Below are 19687 nucleotides of genomic sequence, written 5' to 3'. Positions count from 1 at the left end.
GTTTTTCCTCAGATTAAAACTTTCCAGTAGCTAGTAACTTTTCGTTTTCGTATTCGGCACTGTCTGTTCTCCAATTTTCCTCGGAAATTTGAACATTTTCAACAGTTAAATGATTTACAATTCTACTTTCCCATGAAAATTTTTATAACAATGTAAAATATTACTCTGAAGCTCCACTTCAAAATTATTACATCAATTAATACGAGATAAAATATATATAAAATAAATATTATTCCTCTTGAAATAAACATTAATAATTTTAATGTAATGATATAATTTTTTTCTTAATATAAAATATAACACTGTAATACAAATGAAAGTTGAGAGCGTTATGTATAATTTATATTTGCTAATATTGCTTCAGTTTGAAGAATTGAAATTCAAATTCACGTTCCACTGGAATTCTACTAGAATTTGCATTTTCGAATCGAAATCACAATTCCTACCACGAATATAACTCAAAGAGATTCTTTGATCAATCGCGTTATTTCTACGATTTTACTCTTCCACACGTTTAGTTACATTGCACCTTTAAAAGAGAAAACGACAACGAACAATCCAATCGTTGGAGCGTGGACTCGCATTAGCGTTTGGTCGATCGCATCAGGAATAAAAATAATCGAACAGTTATTAACGCGTATTACTGTTACCGATTCGATGGCCAGCCAAGAGTATCCGGGTGTAAATGCGATACTTTTAAAATAGAGCGAAGCTCGATCAAGTGTGAGAGCATCGTGCTTCACTGGACAACCAAGTATAGCGTCAAAAATCGACTATCTATCGTATTAAGAAACATTAATCCTTCTTTCCTTTTCTTACTAATTTTACCAGTTTACGAATTAAATTTCACATATTATCGTGTTAAATTATTTAACCGGTAACTTTACAAAACTGTCCAATGAAATGTACCTCTGTTATTATATAATAATCGGAGAGCTCTTTGAAATGAAGTGAACTAGCGAATAATACTTTTGTATTTTTTGTAATTGTAATTCTTTCAACGTTTTTACAGCTAAATAAAAATGTCGTGGCGATCAAACTACTAAAGTAAAAAATACGTCGATACAGGAGTAGAAAATTTTTCAGAAAATTCCTCAATAATTTTTCTCGCAGATTGCAAAAAGAATTGGCGTCTAAACAGATTCTGATTTTCATTTATTCGAAGTTCTCTTCACGTCCGCGATCTCTTCTAGCGGAAATACTCAACGACTGCACACACGGACCGGAAGTTGCCATGCGCCATTACGTAATTGCCAGTCTGAGCGACGCTTATCTGTTTTCCTCGCTTGGTCTGAATTTCATTGACTCGATAATTATGTAATTCGTCGCGTCTTGCTGGGACAACGAACGGTTCTTTCAAGTCACGTTCTTACTTTTTAATTTCACCGTTTCAACTGCAATTTAAACGCAGCAGTTTAATTTAGTATACGTACGTTCTTATTTCCTTAATTTTACTCTTATAATTATAATTTATCCAGTATTCCATTTTGTATTGTTTCTTCTTGCTTCTAAAAATTTGTCTACTTTCGGGAGTGATGTGGTCAATAAATATAACTTAGGCGTTGCTGTTGCTGATGACGATAATTCAATGATAGCAATCACGTTAATACGTGAATTGATTCGTTTGTTCGATAATTACAACTAGACTGCTCTCTCGTTGGAAATTATGAAATGTGAAATGCACACGAAACGAGAAAATATCTCTTCGAAGAGACGCGTAAAATAAATTTCTACCTCTTCTTCAATTACATCAACGATTTTCTATTACAGATTGTTACACATCTATGATCATAATTATAATTATAATAAATTATATAGATATTACATTCGTATTCAAATTTCATTGCGTCTCTTAAAAAAATGAATTTTCACAGAAATTCAGATAATAATCACAATTAATCACTTGCGCTGGCAACCGATTGCGGACCATAACGTATGACCACACGGTAATTCTTTCGCTTTCTTTTTAAACTCGTCGATACGATATCACTGGATAGAAATGATTGACAAGTAATAAATTTATTATTTGCTTTGCCTATTTTTGTTTTACTCGAATATAGTTAAGAGAAGATATTATTAAATATAAATTTATTTATAAATTAAATTAAATTTATAAATTTGTAAATAATTAATATAAATAATTTAATTTATAAATTTGTAAATAATTAATGTAAATAATTTAATTTATAAATTTGTAAATAATTAATGTAAATAATTTAATTTATATATTTATTATATATATATATATATATGTATATATAATTTAACTTAAGAGGAGATTATACTCAGTATTAAATATACTGAGAACATATCGCAATTTTGGAACAAAAGATTGGCATAAATAAAAGAGAATGACTACAAATGTCATTATCTTAACCAAGAGTACCAGAGCTACGATATATATATAAATAAATAAATAAATATATATATAATTAATTTATATTTATTATAAATTTATAAATTAAATTATACATATATATATTTTTGTCAGACCAAGATCTCTGCCAGATCTCGTCTGTTTATTTCGCTAATTACATAGATACCAAAAAAAAAAAAAAGAAAACAGAAAACAACGCAGCGAAACACTGTCTGTCACGTGGTTGTTGTACGCGGATCAAACTAATTAACGTGAAATCAGCGTAAGGATTTAATTAGGACTAAACTCGGAAGGGAGTTCTGTTCGGTTCACCGGACGGTGATTAACTGTAACAGATTCGTACCCCGTAAGTTCATGCCAATTAATTAGCTTCTACTGACGTTTCCCAGCCGCCTGGTTCCGCGTGTACGCGCGTTAAAACTGCAGTCGGCGGGCGCACGATGATTACAGGAAAACGTGAGCCTCGTTTCGTGACAACTGGCCATCGTGAAAAAATGCCACTAAAGTACAGCGTAAAAATTCTCCGTAGAAACCTTTTTTTTTTTTTTTTTTTATAGCCCTCGTTTTTTTTTTTTTTTTTTTTTTAATTACTTTATAATACATTCTCGCGCACGTTGCACGAACTTAGCGTGTTCAGTCGCGATTGCTGATTCGCGGCACTTTTTAATTGAAAACGACGCCCCGGAGCGCGCTTGCTCGAAATTAGTATGTACGATAGATTTTATGTTGATCACCTTGGGTGTTTTACTGCACTATCATTATTTTAGTCTTTTACTTTTTCGTCTCGCGTTTTTTCGTGCATGCACGCGTATGTATAATACAATGGCTGGTTGGCTTGATCTCACATTAGTCTAATGACAGTGTTGGTAAATGGCAATTGCAAAATGTGTTTATAATTTATACTGACACTCGGTTACTCAACACTCGGATTTTAACTGTGTAAAATTGATTTATTATACGTTATTATTTATCAAATTCACTTGTTGCAATTGATTTATTACTTGCATTATAGAAAGAAAAGGAAATTAAGGAGTTTTATATTTTCACACGCAACGCTGCACGAATCTCACGTTAGCGGCGAGTTTGATCGTGATTGGTAATTTCGCGGCCGTTTTTAACTGAGAAATACGACGAGCTGGAAGTTCTTGAGTAAGATGGTGAGAAGTACGCTTATTTAGCGTATAATGAGGTACAATATATTTTGCGTTGAATACGACGTTTTAAGTGTTTTAATATCATTAGTCTCCCTTCTTTTCCTAGCTTGTTGATTTTACGTTTCCACGAACGAGAACTGTTTGTTACACTGTCAGATTGCGCAGTTAACATTCAATTAGTTTAACAACAGTGGCCGGTAATTGCTGGTTATCCTAGAATTTATGTTGCGACACTCGATTACGGCCGAGCACCGAGGAAACTTTTAATTAATTCTCTATTAAAAATGATTTATTCCGTAAAATCTTTCATTAGCAGGAATTCTTAGCTAGTTGATGTTAGGTTAGTTTAATAATAATAGCGTCGATAATTCATAACTGCCGGTTATTTTGCAATTTATTCGATACTGTTGTATCATTTGAATATCTCTTGCGAGATTATGTTCGAAGATTTTTTACATTTGTGCGTTATCTCACTTAGCAAGCTTCCATTTATCCTCGATAAAAATTAATGATAGTCTTCGAATTTTAAGAAAGAATTTCTCTACTACTATTATACTAGTATTATATCATAATAAATATTATACTAAATACCATATCGAGGTACTATGGTTACGAATAGAAATATTAATATTACACTATCACGTTACATTTATTGTTTCTTATTACTACAATATAATGAATAATATTCACCGTTATTATTTATTACATTATTACGATAAAACGAAATATTATAATAGCATTCGAATTCTCGACGCAAGTTAATCGAACGACCACTTGAGGAACCCGAGGAACGAGGATGATTCATTCTTTCTCGCAGCGAAAGACACGAGACTCGAGTCCGCAGATGGCGTGCGCGGGGCCGACATAGTTAATAGAAATCGAGCAAACTTCCAGACGGAAATCGGTATTCCTCCGCTTCACATAATACATCCACTTTCGAGCCCGTTGGCGGACAGGCAGCTATCCAGGCAAACGGTTGCGCTGTATCGTCGTGAAAGTTGAAATTGCTCTATCAAACAGCCGTTCCACTGGCAGATTTCTCTTGTAACACGTGTCTATCTCGTGATGGCCGTGTCTCGTCCCGCGGCTTTCCCGCGAAACTTTCGTCTCGTTACCGAGCGTCTCGCGTCTCCACAGGGGACTCGATCGAACCTGATTCTCCCATTATAAGAAACGACGTACAAACACGTCGTCCACGTCAATTAATTGGCTTTCCAAATTCCAAATTCCTTCATTTTTCAACCTCTTGCGCTGGAACGACGTGCCACGCACGTCGGGAATATATTTGCCCCAAAATTGCAATATTTTCTCAGCTTTAAGTATATTTAAATAAAACAAAATAGGCGAAACAAGTAATAAATAAGAAATTTATTACTTCTCGATAATTTCTACCCGGTGATATCATACAAACGAGTTCAAAAAGAAAGCGACGAATTATTGCACACGGTTTTGGTCACTCGTTACGGTCCGCAATCAGTTGCCAGTGCAAGTGGTTAAGAACAACTATAAGTAATGTCGTTTTCTGACACTATAAAACATTTTATTTTATTTAAAAGTTAATACAGCTTTAATATAATTTAACAATAAATGTCAATGTATTTAACTAGAAATACAGGTTATATTAGACATAACGTAGGTTATTTTATATTATATATTTTATATTGTAGCATAACAATGTTATAATAAGTAAAATTATATATTTAAGTAAAACAAAATAGGCGAAGCAAATAATAAATTTATTACTTCTCGATAATTTCTATCCGGTAATATCATACAAACGAGTAGAAAAAGAAAGAGACGAATTATTGCATACGGTTTTGGTCACTCGTTATGGTCCGCAATCAGTTGCCAGCGCAAGTGGTTAAGGACACTTATAAGTAATGTCGTTTTCTGACACTATAGAACATTTTATTTTATTTAAAAGTTAATACAGCTTTAATCTGTAATATAATTTAACAATAAACACACTAAATGTCAATGTATTTAGCTACAATTAACAGATTATATTAGGCATAACGTAGGTTATTTTATATTATATATTGTAGCATAACAATGTTATAATAAGTAAAATTATATATTTGAGTAAAACAAAATAGGCGAAGCAAATAATAAATTTATTACTTCTCGATAATTTCTATCCGGTAATATCATACAAACGAGTAGAAAAAGAAAGAGACGAATTATTGCATACGGTTTTGGTCACTCGTTACGGTCCGCAATCAGTTACCAGCACAAGTGGTTAAGGACACTTATAAGTAATGTCGTTTTCTGACACTATAGAACATTTTATTTTATTTAAAAGTTAATACAGCTTTAATCTGTAATATAATTTAACAATATACACACTAAATGTCAATGTATTTAGCTAGAATATCGGTTATATTAGGCAGAACGTAGGTTATGTTATATTATATATTGTATCATAACATGTAATAAATAAATCATATATAATTATATAATTATATAATAATAAATAAAATTATATATTTAAGTAAAACAAAATAGGCGAAACAAATAATAAATTTATTACTTCTCGATAATTTCTACCCGGTGATATCATACTGACTAGTTTAAAAAGAAAGCGACGAATTATTGTATACGGTGTTGGTCACTCGTTGTGGTCCGCAATCGCCAGCGCAAATAGTTAAACTTCAAGCGTTTGTTAAAATCATTCACGTGAATTAATTGGCTTTCCAAATCCAAATTCCTTCATTTTTAAACTTCAATTATTTGTTGCGAGTGATTATGAACGATTTGTTTTGTTGGTTAGAAATTAAGTTTCGTGGAATTAGCTTTTGGAATTGAATTGTTTTGCTGTGAGTGGTTATTTCTAGAGACTGTGAGTTATTTGTTCATTGGTCTTTTTCGAGACGTACAATTTCACTGACACTTTCAATGGGAACGGTCACAAAATTTCCAATCACAATTGTGATTATTCCCAATTTTGAATAACAGTTGATTCATTTAATGAAACAATTTAACAATAAATCCTGCAACATTTAATTTTCACTTAAATCTTTTACTCTATACGATTTGCAATTGAAAATATAATGAAATTCTTGATGAAATTGAACATCAAGTAGTATCGCTCCTAAATTTTCTCGATCAAACGGTTTTTTAATGTAGTCAGTAACTTTTAAAATCAAACGACATCCTAGTCTTCACATTTTTTCATCAGCATCATCTCCGAAGCGAATTCTTTGCAACATGCTCGTTTTATCCCGTACATTCTGTTTGCCCGTAAATTGCCAGTTTAAATAATTCACACAATTTTTCAACACATCGCCGGGCCAGGTCGATGAAAAGTTAACGAGATTAATACTGAAAATTTCAACGCCTCTTTCGGCGCCAATTGAAAATTCAAGGATGCTGCCCCGTTTCAAAGAGGCATGGAAACAATAACAATCGCTAATGGAATTTCACCTGGCCACGGGAATACCTGTTTACTCGAACATGGTTGCGTGTACTACAACGAAATAAAAGCCACGAAACAGCACGTTTATCACTGACTGTACGATACACCGGTGTAATTTATGTTCATTCGCGTGCTCGATAACTGCACGATATTGAATATTAATTGATCGCGCCAGATACAATTTAATAAATAAACAGAGAAGCAGAGAAGCAGAGCAAATTTTTCTACATAATTCCCGGCAAATATTTTTAATACAGCGATGTTAATGTTCGTAAATTTTTTTGCCGATAAAATTGTGCTCTGTTGTCGATAACTGTCTCCGAAAAGACTAAATTTATTTCATTAAATTTGAATCTCACATAATGTACAATGTACACCAAAAGTAGACACGCAGTATATGCACGAAATTTGTCTAATGTTTTCGACTAATGGTTTTCTATTAAATGGCATAAATCATAAACAATTCGATTAATTCGGAGTGTACCGCAGCAACCAATTTTTAATCCACTATATTGTCTACATTTCGACGACTTTATTTCAATGCTTCAGCAGTGTATTTTACAATATTATATCGATTTACTTATTTATAAATATATAATCTATAAATAGATTAGATCGTATGAAAAAATTGCTATGTTATGGGTTAATTGTTTATGGGTTAATAGTTAATTAGTATCTATTTAATTTATTTTAATATATCAGTTCCTTTTCTGATTTTTATATAAAAATTTACAGAAACGATATTATTAAAATGCAAGTTGATTTATTTGCACACACTAACCATACGTACAGTCATAAGTAAATTACTAGTTTATAGATTGGTAATTAATTGTTTGTGGTGTATATGTTACATAGCGCCTTTCTTATATCATTGTTTTGTCCAATACAACTTCATTTACTCACATGGATCTATCAAAAGACATCAGTTCATGTAACTAAAATTCATTTTCATGGTTTCTCGTTCGTGCAAGCTGTTACACTTGAACGACTGAATTTAATCAGCAGGAAATCACTCGATCGAACAGTTAATTTAACAATTCACTAATTTTATTCAGCACTCTTGCATCTTCAACATCAAACTTTCTTTAACAGAGGAACAACACTAAAAAATCTTTTTCTATAAATTCCAATTAAACGACAAAAATACATCTTTTTATATATATGTACATATATGAAATCATTCTCTTACAAGCGGTCGAGTCATAAACAAAACTGAAATACCTGCAATTTCTATTCAACGTTAGTAATAATGGGCTAATAAAATTCCACGCAAGAGAATCACGAAAATTACAGATGGTTTGAGAGGTTTCGCGTACACGTATGTACGTACGAATGACGAACAAACGGTCGGTGGAACGATAATAAATTTGACTGGCGAAGCGAGTGCAAGTAAACGTCCGCGAGAGACACGGCGTAAAAGCGTAGCGCGCGCCTTTCAGCCTCATGCATAAATGCATCCGCTCGCATTGGTAGACGCTGATACACGCAAATGTGACGCTTTTAACCTCTTGCGCTGGAATGACGTACCACGCAAGTCGAGAATTTTTTCTCTCAAATTGCAACGTTTTCTCAGTTTTAAGTATATTTAAATGTAACCCAGGCAAAACAAATGATAAGTTTACTAAATCTTAATAATTTCTGTTATATTCTTATTATTTATTATACTCTTATTTATTATACTCTTCCAGTGATGTCATACCGACGAGTTCAAAAAGAAAACGACGAGTTATTGTATACGATTTGGTCACTCGTTATGGTCCGCAATCGGTTTGCAGCGCGAGTGGTTAACCTCTTGCGCTGAAATGACGCACGTCGAGAATTTTTTGTACCAAAATTGCAATATTTTCTCAGTTTTAAGTATATTTAAGTATAACTCAGGCAAAACAAATAATAAATTTATTACTTCTCAATAATTTCTATTCAATGATATCATATGATATCGACGAGTTCGAAAAGAAAGCGACGAATTGTTGTATACAGTTCGGTCACTCGTTATGGTCCGCAATCAATTGCCAACGCGAGTGGTTAACCTCTTGCGCTGAAATGACGCACGTCGAGAATTTTTTCTCCCAAAATTGCAATATTTCCTCAGTTTTAAGTATATTTAAGTATAACCCAGGCAAAACAAATAATAAATTTATTACTTCTGAATAATTTCTATTCAATGATATCATATGATATCGACGAGTTCAAAAAGAAAGCGACGAATTGTTGCATACGGTTCGGTCACTCGTTATGGTCCGCAATCAGTTGCCAGCGCAAGTGCTTAAGTGAAGCGCGAGGAAATGCGCTCGAAAAATTTTTTTCCCGCTGATCAAACTTCCGCCCACGAAAGAAAGTGGCACGCAGTTCAGAATTCACTTGGAATTTACATTAACACTCGACCATTTGGAGGTTGGAGTGCCCCGCCAATTTTCGAATTTTCGACCAAAATCTGTTGTCAAAGATAACGCGTTCTTTCGACATTTACCTTGGAAATTATGAGTATTCGATTATGATTGAAACGAGGTCTGTAAAATGAAGCTTGCGGCAGAGTTTGTTTATTTAGAACGCAAAAGCGTGCGCGAATAATGATTGTACTCCGAAAATATACGAATGTATTTTCATTGGAGTTTGGAATAGAAATTGTGTACCTTTGTCGGAGATTTTTTTGTTGTAGATGCTTTCACAACCGTCGTGAGAATAATATTTTGAAATTACCCGAGAATGTTGCCAAGTGAAATGAAATTGTATATTTTGAAATTTTGTTGAAAAATAATATGCTAAATAAAAATACGTCTTGAGAAAATGTTCTAGGGATGAGCGTCAATCAAGACTGTTTTTACTTGATGAAAAATCGAAGAAACCAAGTCGCTGTTGTTTCTATGAGAATTAAGAAATCGATACTTACCTGCGTTCAATCGTATCTACATACGTTTGATAGATACTCTGCAATTATTTTAACAAATGAACCCCTTAAGATTTAATTTTGCGATTGTATTGGCACTCGTATACCACGAAAAAATATTTAGAACATTCTATATTCCAAGATCTGATCGCTTAATCTGATTTTGATACAGTTAATTCCTTATCCTTTTTTTATCGAAATTAGAAGCTTCTACTGAAAAATTGTGTACAAAGCAAGGGAAACAATTTTTTCGAATTTAGTGAACTCTTAAGGGGTTGACAGAACGAAAGCCAATTTGTTTGTCGTTAATAATTTAATATTTCTAGGCGTAATCCCCGAGTTAAACAAATGTCCCGCGACAGTTCTGATGATATTCAACGAGGAACAGATTCGTTGTAAAAAAAATTCGCGACTCGCTTCCACAAAGATCGAGTGCTTCGAGGCTTTCGTTCTTCGTTCTTCGCAAACAAATAAATATTGAAAATACGTGGCACTTACCGTGAAGCCGATGCCGACGGTGGCCGCGAAGTTTCCCGGCTGGAATCTGCCGGTGTCGAACTGAACGAGCAGGGACGTTTTGCCCACACCGCTGTCGCCCAGAAGGATTGTCTGCGAACAAGAGAAAGCAAAAAATAAAAAAAAAAAATAAACAAAATGAAGAAGAGAGCGTTCGAGATGGCGTTGGACAGTTTATCGACTTCTTTATCGACTGCGCGCCAGTCGGAGCCAAATATCCTTTTACTGGACACCATTTATCCAGACGTTGGGCCGCTCCTTGAATTAATAATATTCGAGAAGGGTCTTGACACTTTAACCGGAATCGATTTTTATCCCGATCGACGAGATTTATTTGTAAATTTATTTCACCAATTAGAGAGAATTCCTTTCTAGTCGTGTCTCGAGTTAAACACGATGTGATTTGAGAAGTTTGAATGCGTGTTATTTACTGTTTGGTAAAAGTCGGAATTATTTATCGTGTGGCAGTGCCAGTTCACTGGCAGGCACGGGGGAAAGATAATTAAGTGATCCTTAAGTGTAGTTTAAATATCTTCATTATTTTAGTCAATCATGAAGCAAGCATAATATACAAATAATTAAATAATTAAATGAAAATAATATACAAATATACAAATAATTAAATAAAAGTAATATACAAATATACAAATATATAAATAATTAAATAAAAATAATATACAAATATACAAATATACAAATAATTAAATAAAAATAATATACAAATATACAAATAATTAAATAAAAATAATATACAAATATACAAATATACAAATAATTAAATAAAAATAATATACAAATATACAAATAATTAAATAAAATAAATATACAAATAATTAAGTAATAACAAATAATAACTAAATAATTAAATAAAAGTAATATACAAATAATATACAAATAATTAAATAAAAATTAATCTGTTAAATACTGCAATGGAATTTTCACGTAGAAAATGCGTAAGAGTTCCAAAACACTCGGAACAGAGAGTACAAAACGATGCAACCGATTCCAAGTATTTCCCCCACTCGTGAAACATTTTCCAGACGTTGTCGTCGCATCGTTCAATCATTCACCAATCAGTCGGCAATCAGTTTCAAAACGAACTTCCAACCCCCTCCCCCTGATCTTTGAGCTTCCTGTCGAAATCCCAGTTACCATCGGCCTAGTTATCGCCTCGATTAAAGACAACTTTTACCCTCCCCCTCCCGTAATTAACAAACGAACAACGAAGAGGATCCTTTTCGATTTTTATTTTTCTTCGACCAGTGCGGAGTTTCTAAAATTGCGCGTAATGGCAACGGTTCTCTCTCTCTCTCTCTCTCTCTCTCTCTCTCTCTCTCTCTCTCTCTCTCTCTCTCTCTCTCTCTCTCTACTCCGTGAATAAACCTCCGTGGCTCGCTGTGTGGTCCCCATAAAGGCTGCGGTCGGCAGTCAACTTTGTTGCACCTGTAGCCGGCAATGGCCGTTTGACCTGCCGGGTTATTACATTACGATGGCACCTGCTTTGCCACTGGTACGCGTACGTTTGTGTACGTGCGTACGTGTACGCACAAGGTGAGACGAAACGAGGATTAAACGAAATATTCGAAATATTCTTCCGCCCTTTTTTTTTTTTTTTTACTCCTTTGATCGCTGAAGCGATTGCTTCATACTTTGCGTTCTGACTGGTGTCACTTTAATGGGTACTTGAGAAATGAACAGTGTTCCGGAATGTTGTAAATTTCAACGTAACGTTTAAGAGTATATAAAAGTATATGAACGTGCTTTTATATGGGGGCTTTTTTATTTTCTGGTAATCGGGAGTAGTATTTTACGGATAGCATTGGAAGATATTATTTCTGGAAGCTATGTAAATTTACTGTCACTCTCAGAATACTAAAATATTTCTATGTTTATAATACATGCTCGCGCTCTTTCAATTGCTTACCACTTGAACGATTGCCACTGTTTTGACAAATAAGTTTTGAAATTCTTGTCAGCGACTGATATGATAGTTTGAAATGAGAAAGGTTAATTGATTAGTATAGTCTCGTTGATAAGAACTTTGAAACTTGTATCGTGAAATGACGTGAATGAATATTGGCAGTCGGTGATTATTACCATAGAAAGTTCTTAAAAAAGTCGCGAATTATAATTGCACTAATAGATAATACTTCAAAATTTACTCCAAACTTTACTATCAAAATACAGAGTCCGAAAACTAAAGGAAATACCACAAAATACAAAGATTATTACCACAAAACGTCCTGAAACAATCACAACTTGCAATTGTACGTTCTGATACATTAAATAGAACTTCAGAAACTACTAAAATACTAAACTACCAAAATACTAAACTTTAGTCCGAAAAAGATACTACACAATACAAAGATTATTGTCACAAACAATTCTAAAACAATTTCAATACAGTCAAATGTAGATAACACTTCAAAAATTACTCTGACATACAGTGTCCTAAAAAAAAAGTCGCGAACTCATTGCACACAAAAAAGAAAAAAAATTTCACGTGCCATAAATCTCGAATCTATACGTTCACGGAAGTACACCGCGTGGATGTTGGTAGTAGGCATCACGACGCGAAATGGCACCAGATGCCATTATCGGTTGGTCCGAAGAGATGAATTACAACGACAGCGAAAATGACTGTCGCGATTTTTCCTACCGCACGCTGTGTTTCCAAGCACGCGATGCTGATGCCTAACGCGTGATTCCCGAACGAAGAATGTGGTAAAATGTTATAAATTAGACACATTGGCCAATTTCTTTCTCGGCGATTTTCTATTCGAGAGGAATCTCTCGACAAGCAAACACGAAATTACGTTAGCCGATGGAAAATATATTTAATCCTCTTTGTGAACGGAATTTTATTTCTAAATAAATAAAACGGTCTTTACATGAATATAAAATATTACAAATTAATAAATCATAATAATTAGCAAATTATTTTATTACTTAATTTATATATAAATTATAAATTAGACACGTTGGTCAAACGTTTCTTTTACACTTGTCGCTGTTTTATCGGTAATAAATAAGTGCCATTTTCTGTTCGAGAGGAATCTCTTGACAAGCAAACACGAAATTACGTTAGCCGATGGAAAATATATTTAATCCTCTTTGTGAACGGGATTTTATTTCTAAATAAATAAAACGGTCTTTACGTGAATATAAAATATTACAAATTAATAAATCATAATAATTAGCAAATTATTTTATTACTTAATTTATATATAAATTATAAATTAGACACGTTGGTCAAACGTTTCTTTTACACTTGTCGCTGTTTTATCGGTAATAAATAAGTGGACATTTCTGTTCGAGAGGAATCTCTTGAGAAGCAAACACGAAATTACGTTAGTCGATGGAAAATATATTTAACCACCTTTGTACTTAACCCTTGGAATTTTATTTGTACATAGATATAAAGTCTTTGTATAAATAAAAATTATTTACACAAGTATATGTAATATATGTAAAATATCTTTTGCTGAGTAATCCACATAATCGAGTTAGAATAGTTGTTATTTTGATTAGCGGATTTTAATTCATTTTCTGTCACAATTTGTCGTGACAAATATGGCACTTGAAAACTCTAATTGCGACGTGATCCTCAACAATGAAAACGCGATGAAATTTTATTTGTGCAAGAATTTCGACGGAATTTTCAATTCGACAGGATCGTTCCTTATATGTACGATCGATAATAGTTGCTCCTTGAGTAATTCGCACTGCGCACGAAATGAATGTGACAGATATATCGAGGCTGAGTCGTACCCTCTAATGTCAAGTATCATAACACGTGTCATTGCATCGAACAAGCTCGCGATTCGAGGAAACACCTGGATAATTTCAGGTTGTAAAAAAGATCAACGATTGGTTATGAAAACAGGCTGCGTCGAAATGGGAAGGTGGTCATTTCGAGTACTAGATGCGGGCGATAAGAGTTCAACTCGGGCATAGAAACGGCTATTAGGCTTGTTATCCTGTTAAAATATATCGCCTGTCGGCGGCAGAGACTATAATATTCAGCAGACACTAATTAAGGAGAGAAAGTTTCGAGGATCGTTGAAGAAAACGTACGTACAAAAATGGGGAAAAGGCGGGACGCGTAATTTCTGCCACGACCGATCGACGCTCTTTATTTTATCTTATCGAGTATAATTGAGACTGTACGAGAATTTCAATCGATTGAAATTTCAAAAAACGATGGAAACGAATTCTCGCAGAAATTTCATATTAATTCAACACACTGACGTTAGCAATGATAACGCGATTCATTTCTGTTTGTAATTTGTTTGATAAGTTTTAAATCGATCGATTCGAATTCATTTCTAATTTCAACGAATAATCCTACAATTCTGACTCATTTGTTACGCTTGCTCGACTCAAAACGAAAAAGAAACGAAAGCTAAAATAAATAAAATTTAGAAAAGATGGAGAGAAAGGAAAGTGAGCAAAAGAGAAGGAAATAAAGAAACCGAATGGTCATAAACTTGCGGGAGAATTCCGAACGAAAGCAGGCAAGCGCGAAATGATTGCCGTTGTCCGGTTTTATCCTTGTGAAAGTAACGAAATTAGTCGACTAGACTTTTACTGTCTTGCGTCATAAATTTCTGTCAATCCACGGGGTGGATGGGTACGAAATTATTCTCCTTATTTCGCTCTGTCTTCACGACACACCTGTGAAGGCAAAGGGAACTCGCCGTTTTGACCCAGGCCACGGGCGAATTATCACATTACGACCATACGCTTCCACCTGCATTATCCTTAACGATACGCAGCTGGGAACTTTGTTCTTTCCTCGAACGTGTAATTTCCTTGTCTTGCAAGTCTCTTTGTCAAAACTTCCTATTTTTATTATTTCTTTCTTTCTTTCTTTCTTTTTTTTTCTTTTATTTCGAAAGAACTTTCTCGGTTCGTTCTCAGTGGAAGATACTTGGTGCTGAAAGGGTTGAGGGTTGGGAAAAAATTGGTTCTTCAAAGACGGAGGATTAAAGATACAAAAATTTTAAAAAACTGAACAATTTCCTCGTTTGATCAAAGCTTCGTTGTTCTCCATTTTTATTGCCTTTTATTTTATTATTTTGAAAGAATTTTTTTGGTTCGTTCAGTCGAAGAAATTTAGTTCTAAAAGGGTTTTATTATTTTGAAAGAATTTTCTTGGTTCGTTCAGTCGAAGAAATCGAGTGCTATAAGGGTTGAGCGTTGGGAGAAAGTTGGTTCTTCAAAGACCGAGGATTAAAAATTCAGACATTTTAAAATATTGAAGAATTTCCTTGTTTTATCAAAGCTTCGTTATTCTCTATTTTTAGTGTCTTTTATTTTATTACTTTGAAAGAATTTTCTTGGTTCGTTCAGTCGAAGAAATTTAGTGCTAAAATGGTTGAGAGTTGAGAAAAAATTGGTTCTTCAAAGACCGAGTATTAAAGATACAAAAATTTTAAAAAACTGGAGAATTTCCTCGTTTTATCAAAACTTCGTTGCTCTTAATTTTTATTGCCTTTTTTTTTTATTATTTTGAAAGAATTTTCTTGGGTCGTCCTCAGTGGAACAAACGTAGTGTTGAGAGTTGAGGGTTGAAAGAAAGTTAGTTCTTCAAAGACCGAGGATTAAAGATTCAAAACTTTTTAAAATTGGAGAATTTCCTCGTCTTATCAAAACTTTGTTGTTGTCTTTTGTATTATTTTGAAAGAATTTTCCTACTTCGTTCAGTGAAAGAAATTTGATGTTGAAGGATTGAATGCTCTTTAAAGACCGAGGATTAAAGACTGAAAGAGTATTTTATTCGTGCAAGTTTTAAAAAAATTGGAGAATTTCCTCGTCTTACAAGTTTCCTCATCAAAACTTGTTGTTCTTCTTTTTTCATTATTTTAAAAGAATTTTCTTGGAAGAAATTCAGTGCTGAAAGGGTTGGACAAAAATTAGTTCTGCAAAGGCCGAGGATTGAAGATTCAAAGATTACTACATCGTGTCGGTTTTAAAAAGTTGGGGAATTTTAGCTGTTGCTTTTTTCTTTTTTAATTTGATATGCGCAAGACACTGCGGTAGAATAAATGATTTTTTGTTCCATTTTAAGTAAATGTTAGCTCGAAACTTCGAACGTGTGGTTTTTCTGGAAACTCGTGTTTCCGATACCCCGATAGTAGACCTTCGAAACTGTTTAATTTTCGTAACCCATTTAAAATATTCACTTAGTTCCGTTCGTCTCCTTCGTTGCTTCGTTTAGACGATCGAAGAAGTAACTCGCGAAAATTTGAAATTAAACCGAAATTGACGAGTAGTTTGAAGAATCTACGGTACGTGATTTTCATATCAAACATCAAAAAATAACGCCGGATAAAATTATTAGGAATGCCGAGATAAGTGCAACGCATATCTGCGACAGGATCTCGAGGAAATTCGAGAAAATTGTCGAGGAATTTCGCTCGTCAGCTAGATTGCGCGACTTTTTCGTCGCTCGATCGCTGACGACGTGACGATCGTTTCCTTCACCGTGAGGAAATTGTTGTCGATTAAACGGAACCGGACGTGAGAAGCTGTAAAAGCGAAACGAGAAGCTTTGTCGCAAAGGCGCGATCGCTCTTGCGCGCGAAAGGTAGTATCGTATTCGACGACGATCGACGTTCCTCTTCTTTTTGTTATTCATGCTGTATTGGCTTTTTCGCATGATCGCTTCTAATTCACGCTGACGAAGCTGTTTCCCCCTTCGAATTTCGACGCTGCCTCGAGATCGAACTGCCACTCGAGATCGAACGAGCAAGACTACGAATTGACTCGGTGCTTACAACTTTTATTGAACACAAACTCGCTCGTTTAAGATTCGACTCGATTGTCGATCTGCTCGATGTTCCTGTGCAGGTCAATATGTGATTTCTCGAGAGCTCGATACTAGCTGGCGTTCTTCTGAATTTTCATTCCTCCGATGCAAGTTCGATATTTAAACTCTCGTTGATAATTCCTTCGTTTGCGCTGGCAACTGGGCTCGCGGACCATAACGAGCGACCGAACCGTATATACAATAGTTCTTTTTATTTTGAACTCGTCGGTATGAAATTATTGAGAAGTAACAAATTTATTATTTGTTTTGCCTTATATTGTTTCACTCAAATATACTTAAAACTGTGGAAATATTGCAATTTTGGAACAAAAAATTCTCGACGCGCGTGGTTCGTCTGTGGACAGTAAGAATACAATGAAAGCGCATTTCTCGTCTCACAGCGTCGTCTGATATAAAATAAAACCTGTTGATATTAACAGGAAATAATTATTTTTATGAAATATCTGTTAATAATGATCCGAGACAACGACGGTTGAAGAGTGAGAAAACAAACGAGAAACATGCCTGAAACCAATTTTTGAACAAAATTGTCGCGGAATTCGCTCGAGACCGAAGGGTGAGGCGATCCTCGCGATCCATAAGACAGAGGGAAGAGAGAAATAAAACGAAAGAGAGAGAGAGAGAGAGAGAGAGAGAGAGAGAGAGAGAGAGAGAGAGAGTGGAACGACGAAGAATGAAGGCCGAGAAGGAAGAGAAGGGAGGGCAGTGAATTAAGTTTCTCCGCCCCTGAGGCCGACACATTCGCTGACACTCGTCACGACCACCCCCTGGGGGTCCTGCGAATCTTTCAATGGAAATTCTGCGTGAAGGGGACGCCGCCTCGAGTCCCACCGATACCAACAGCACCAAAGCTAAAACGTCTGTTGGTTCCTTCCAATTCTCTAACTTTGAGCAAGATTTTAGATTGCTTTGATCTTTAGAAAAAGAAAGTTCGGCGACGATCGCGCGGCGAAGGTATTTCACCCCCTTGTCAAAGAGAATCAAAAAATCTTCGGTTCGGTCGCAATTGGAACTTGTAATGTTTCAACATGTAACTGTTTCGCGCTAACCGGAACTTTTAATCAAATAACTCGAACATTAACGAACACGGTATCAACGCCGAGAAGAAACGACAGATTAGATTAACCACTTGCGCTGGCACTGACTACGGACCGTAACGAGTGACCGAACCGTATAATTCGTCGCTTTCTTTTTTTGTACATCACTGGCTAGAAATTCTTGAGAAGTAATAAATTTATTATTTGCTTCGCTTATTTTGTTTTACTTAAACATATAATTTTACATATTATGACATGTTATGCTATAATATATAACATAATATATAATATAACATAACCTATGTTATGCCTAATATAACCTATATTCTTAGGTTATATTAATAACCTATATTCTTAGGTTATATTAATAAATATTATATTATTATATTAATAAATACTATATTATTAAATACATAGACATTTAGTGTGTTTATTGTTAAATTATATTACAGATTGAAGCTGTATTAACTTTTAAATAAAATAAAATTTTCTACAGTGTCAGAAAATTCGACGTTACTTATAGGTATCCTTAACAACTTGCGCTGGCAACCGATTGCGGACCATAACGAGTGACCAAAATCGTATACAATAATTCGCCGCTTTCCTTTCGAACTCGTCGATATCACACGACATCACTGGACAGAAATGATTGAAAAGTAATAAATTTATTATCCGTTTTTGCCTTTATTTTGTTTTGCTTAAATATACTTAATACCGAGAACATGCAATTTGCAATTTTGGAGCAAGAAATTCTCGACGTGCAACACTTCGGATGAGAAAATTTGATTGAAAGAACTCTGATCTCGAACGAGAAGGAAATGTTATTAACATGAAGAATATCAACGTGCTTTGCCAAATAGTAGTTCCCTACGAAGCTCTATCATCTAGAAACTCGAGCAAATACACTGTTTAAGCAGTATTAACGAATAACAATGTACGTGTGTCCGCAAAGTAAGTGATTCATTGGAAAGCGAATCGGACACGAGTGTGCTCGAAGGTTTAAAGAGTGACTGTACCGACGCGGCGACCTTCTCTCCTTATTTTACCGGCACCGGTCCGAATTCGACGGGTGTACGTGCGCTCGGTACCGTTTCCGGCGCGTGTAACGCGATATCTCGCCGCGTTTTCGAGCGCCAACGCACGATGCAAATTACAATGCAGCCCGTATATAAGCGCGCGTCCGGCATTGTCGCTCGCCTTCCTTTTGCACTGCGTCCCTCGGCGCCGAACCATAAATTTCAACGACTCCTGGCTTCGACAGCCGTTTTCTTTTCCATAATTCAAACTCAAACCTTCGAATGACTCTTTTTGACACGGAAATTCATTTTGCGAAATTCATTCTTGAAATATTCCATCTGTTTTTTTTTTTTTTTTTTTTTTTTTTTTTTTTTAGGAACAGTGGTGTTGGATGATAACCAATAAGACAATATCAACTCAGTGCTAGTAATGATCTGAACACAGATTCA

At 34.6% G+C, this 19687-nt stretch overlaps 1 protein-coding gene across 1 annotated transcript in view; it reads right to left on the bottom strand.

Annotated features, from left to right (window-relative positions):
- Positions 1 to 19687, bottom strand: part of LOC122533534 (ras-related protein Rab-37-like) — a 146858-nt gene that overhangs the window by 91023 nt on the left and 36148 nt on the right. Inside the window, exon 5 of the mRNA XM_043663351.1 lies at positions 10332 to 10442. Coding sequence (XP_043519286.1) covers positions 10332 to 10442 — 111 coding nt within the window. The remainder of the gene's footprint in view (positions 1 to 10331; positions 10443 to 19687) is intronic.

Source organism: Frieseomelitta varia, unplaced genomic scaffold, assembly GCF_011392965.1.
Source record: "Frieseomelitta varia isolate USP_RPSP 00005682 unplaced genomic scaffold, Fvar_1.2 scaffold_535, whole genome shotgun sequence".
In the NCBI taxonomy this organism is placed as follows: Eukaryota; Metazoa; Arthropoda; class Insecta; order Hymenoptera; family Apidae; genus Frieseomelitta; species Frieseomelitta varia.
This window is presented reverse-complemented; position numbering and strand designations above follow the sequence as displayed.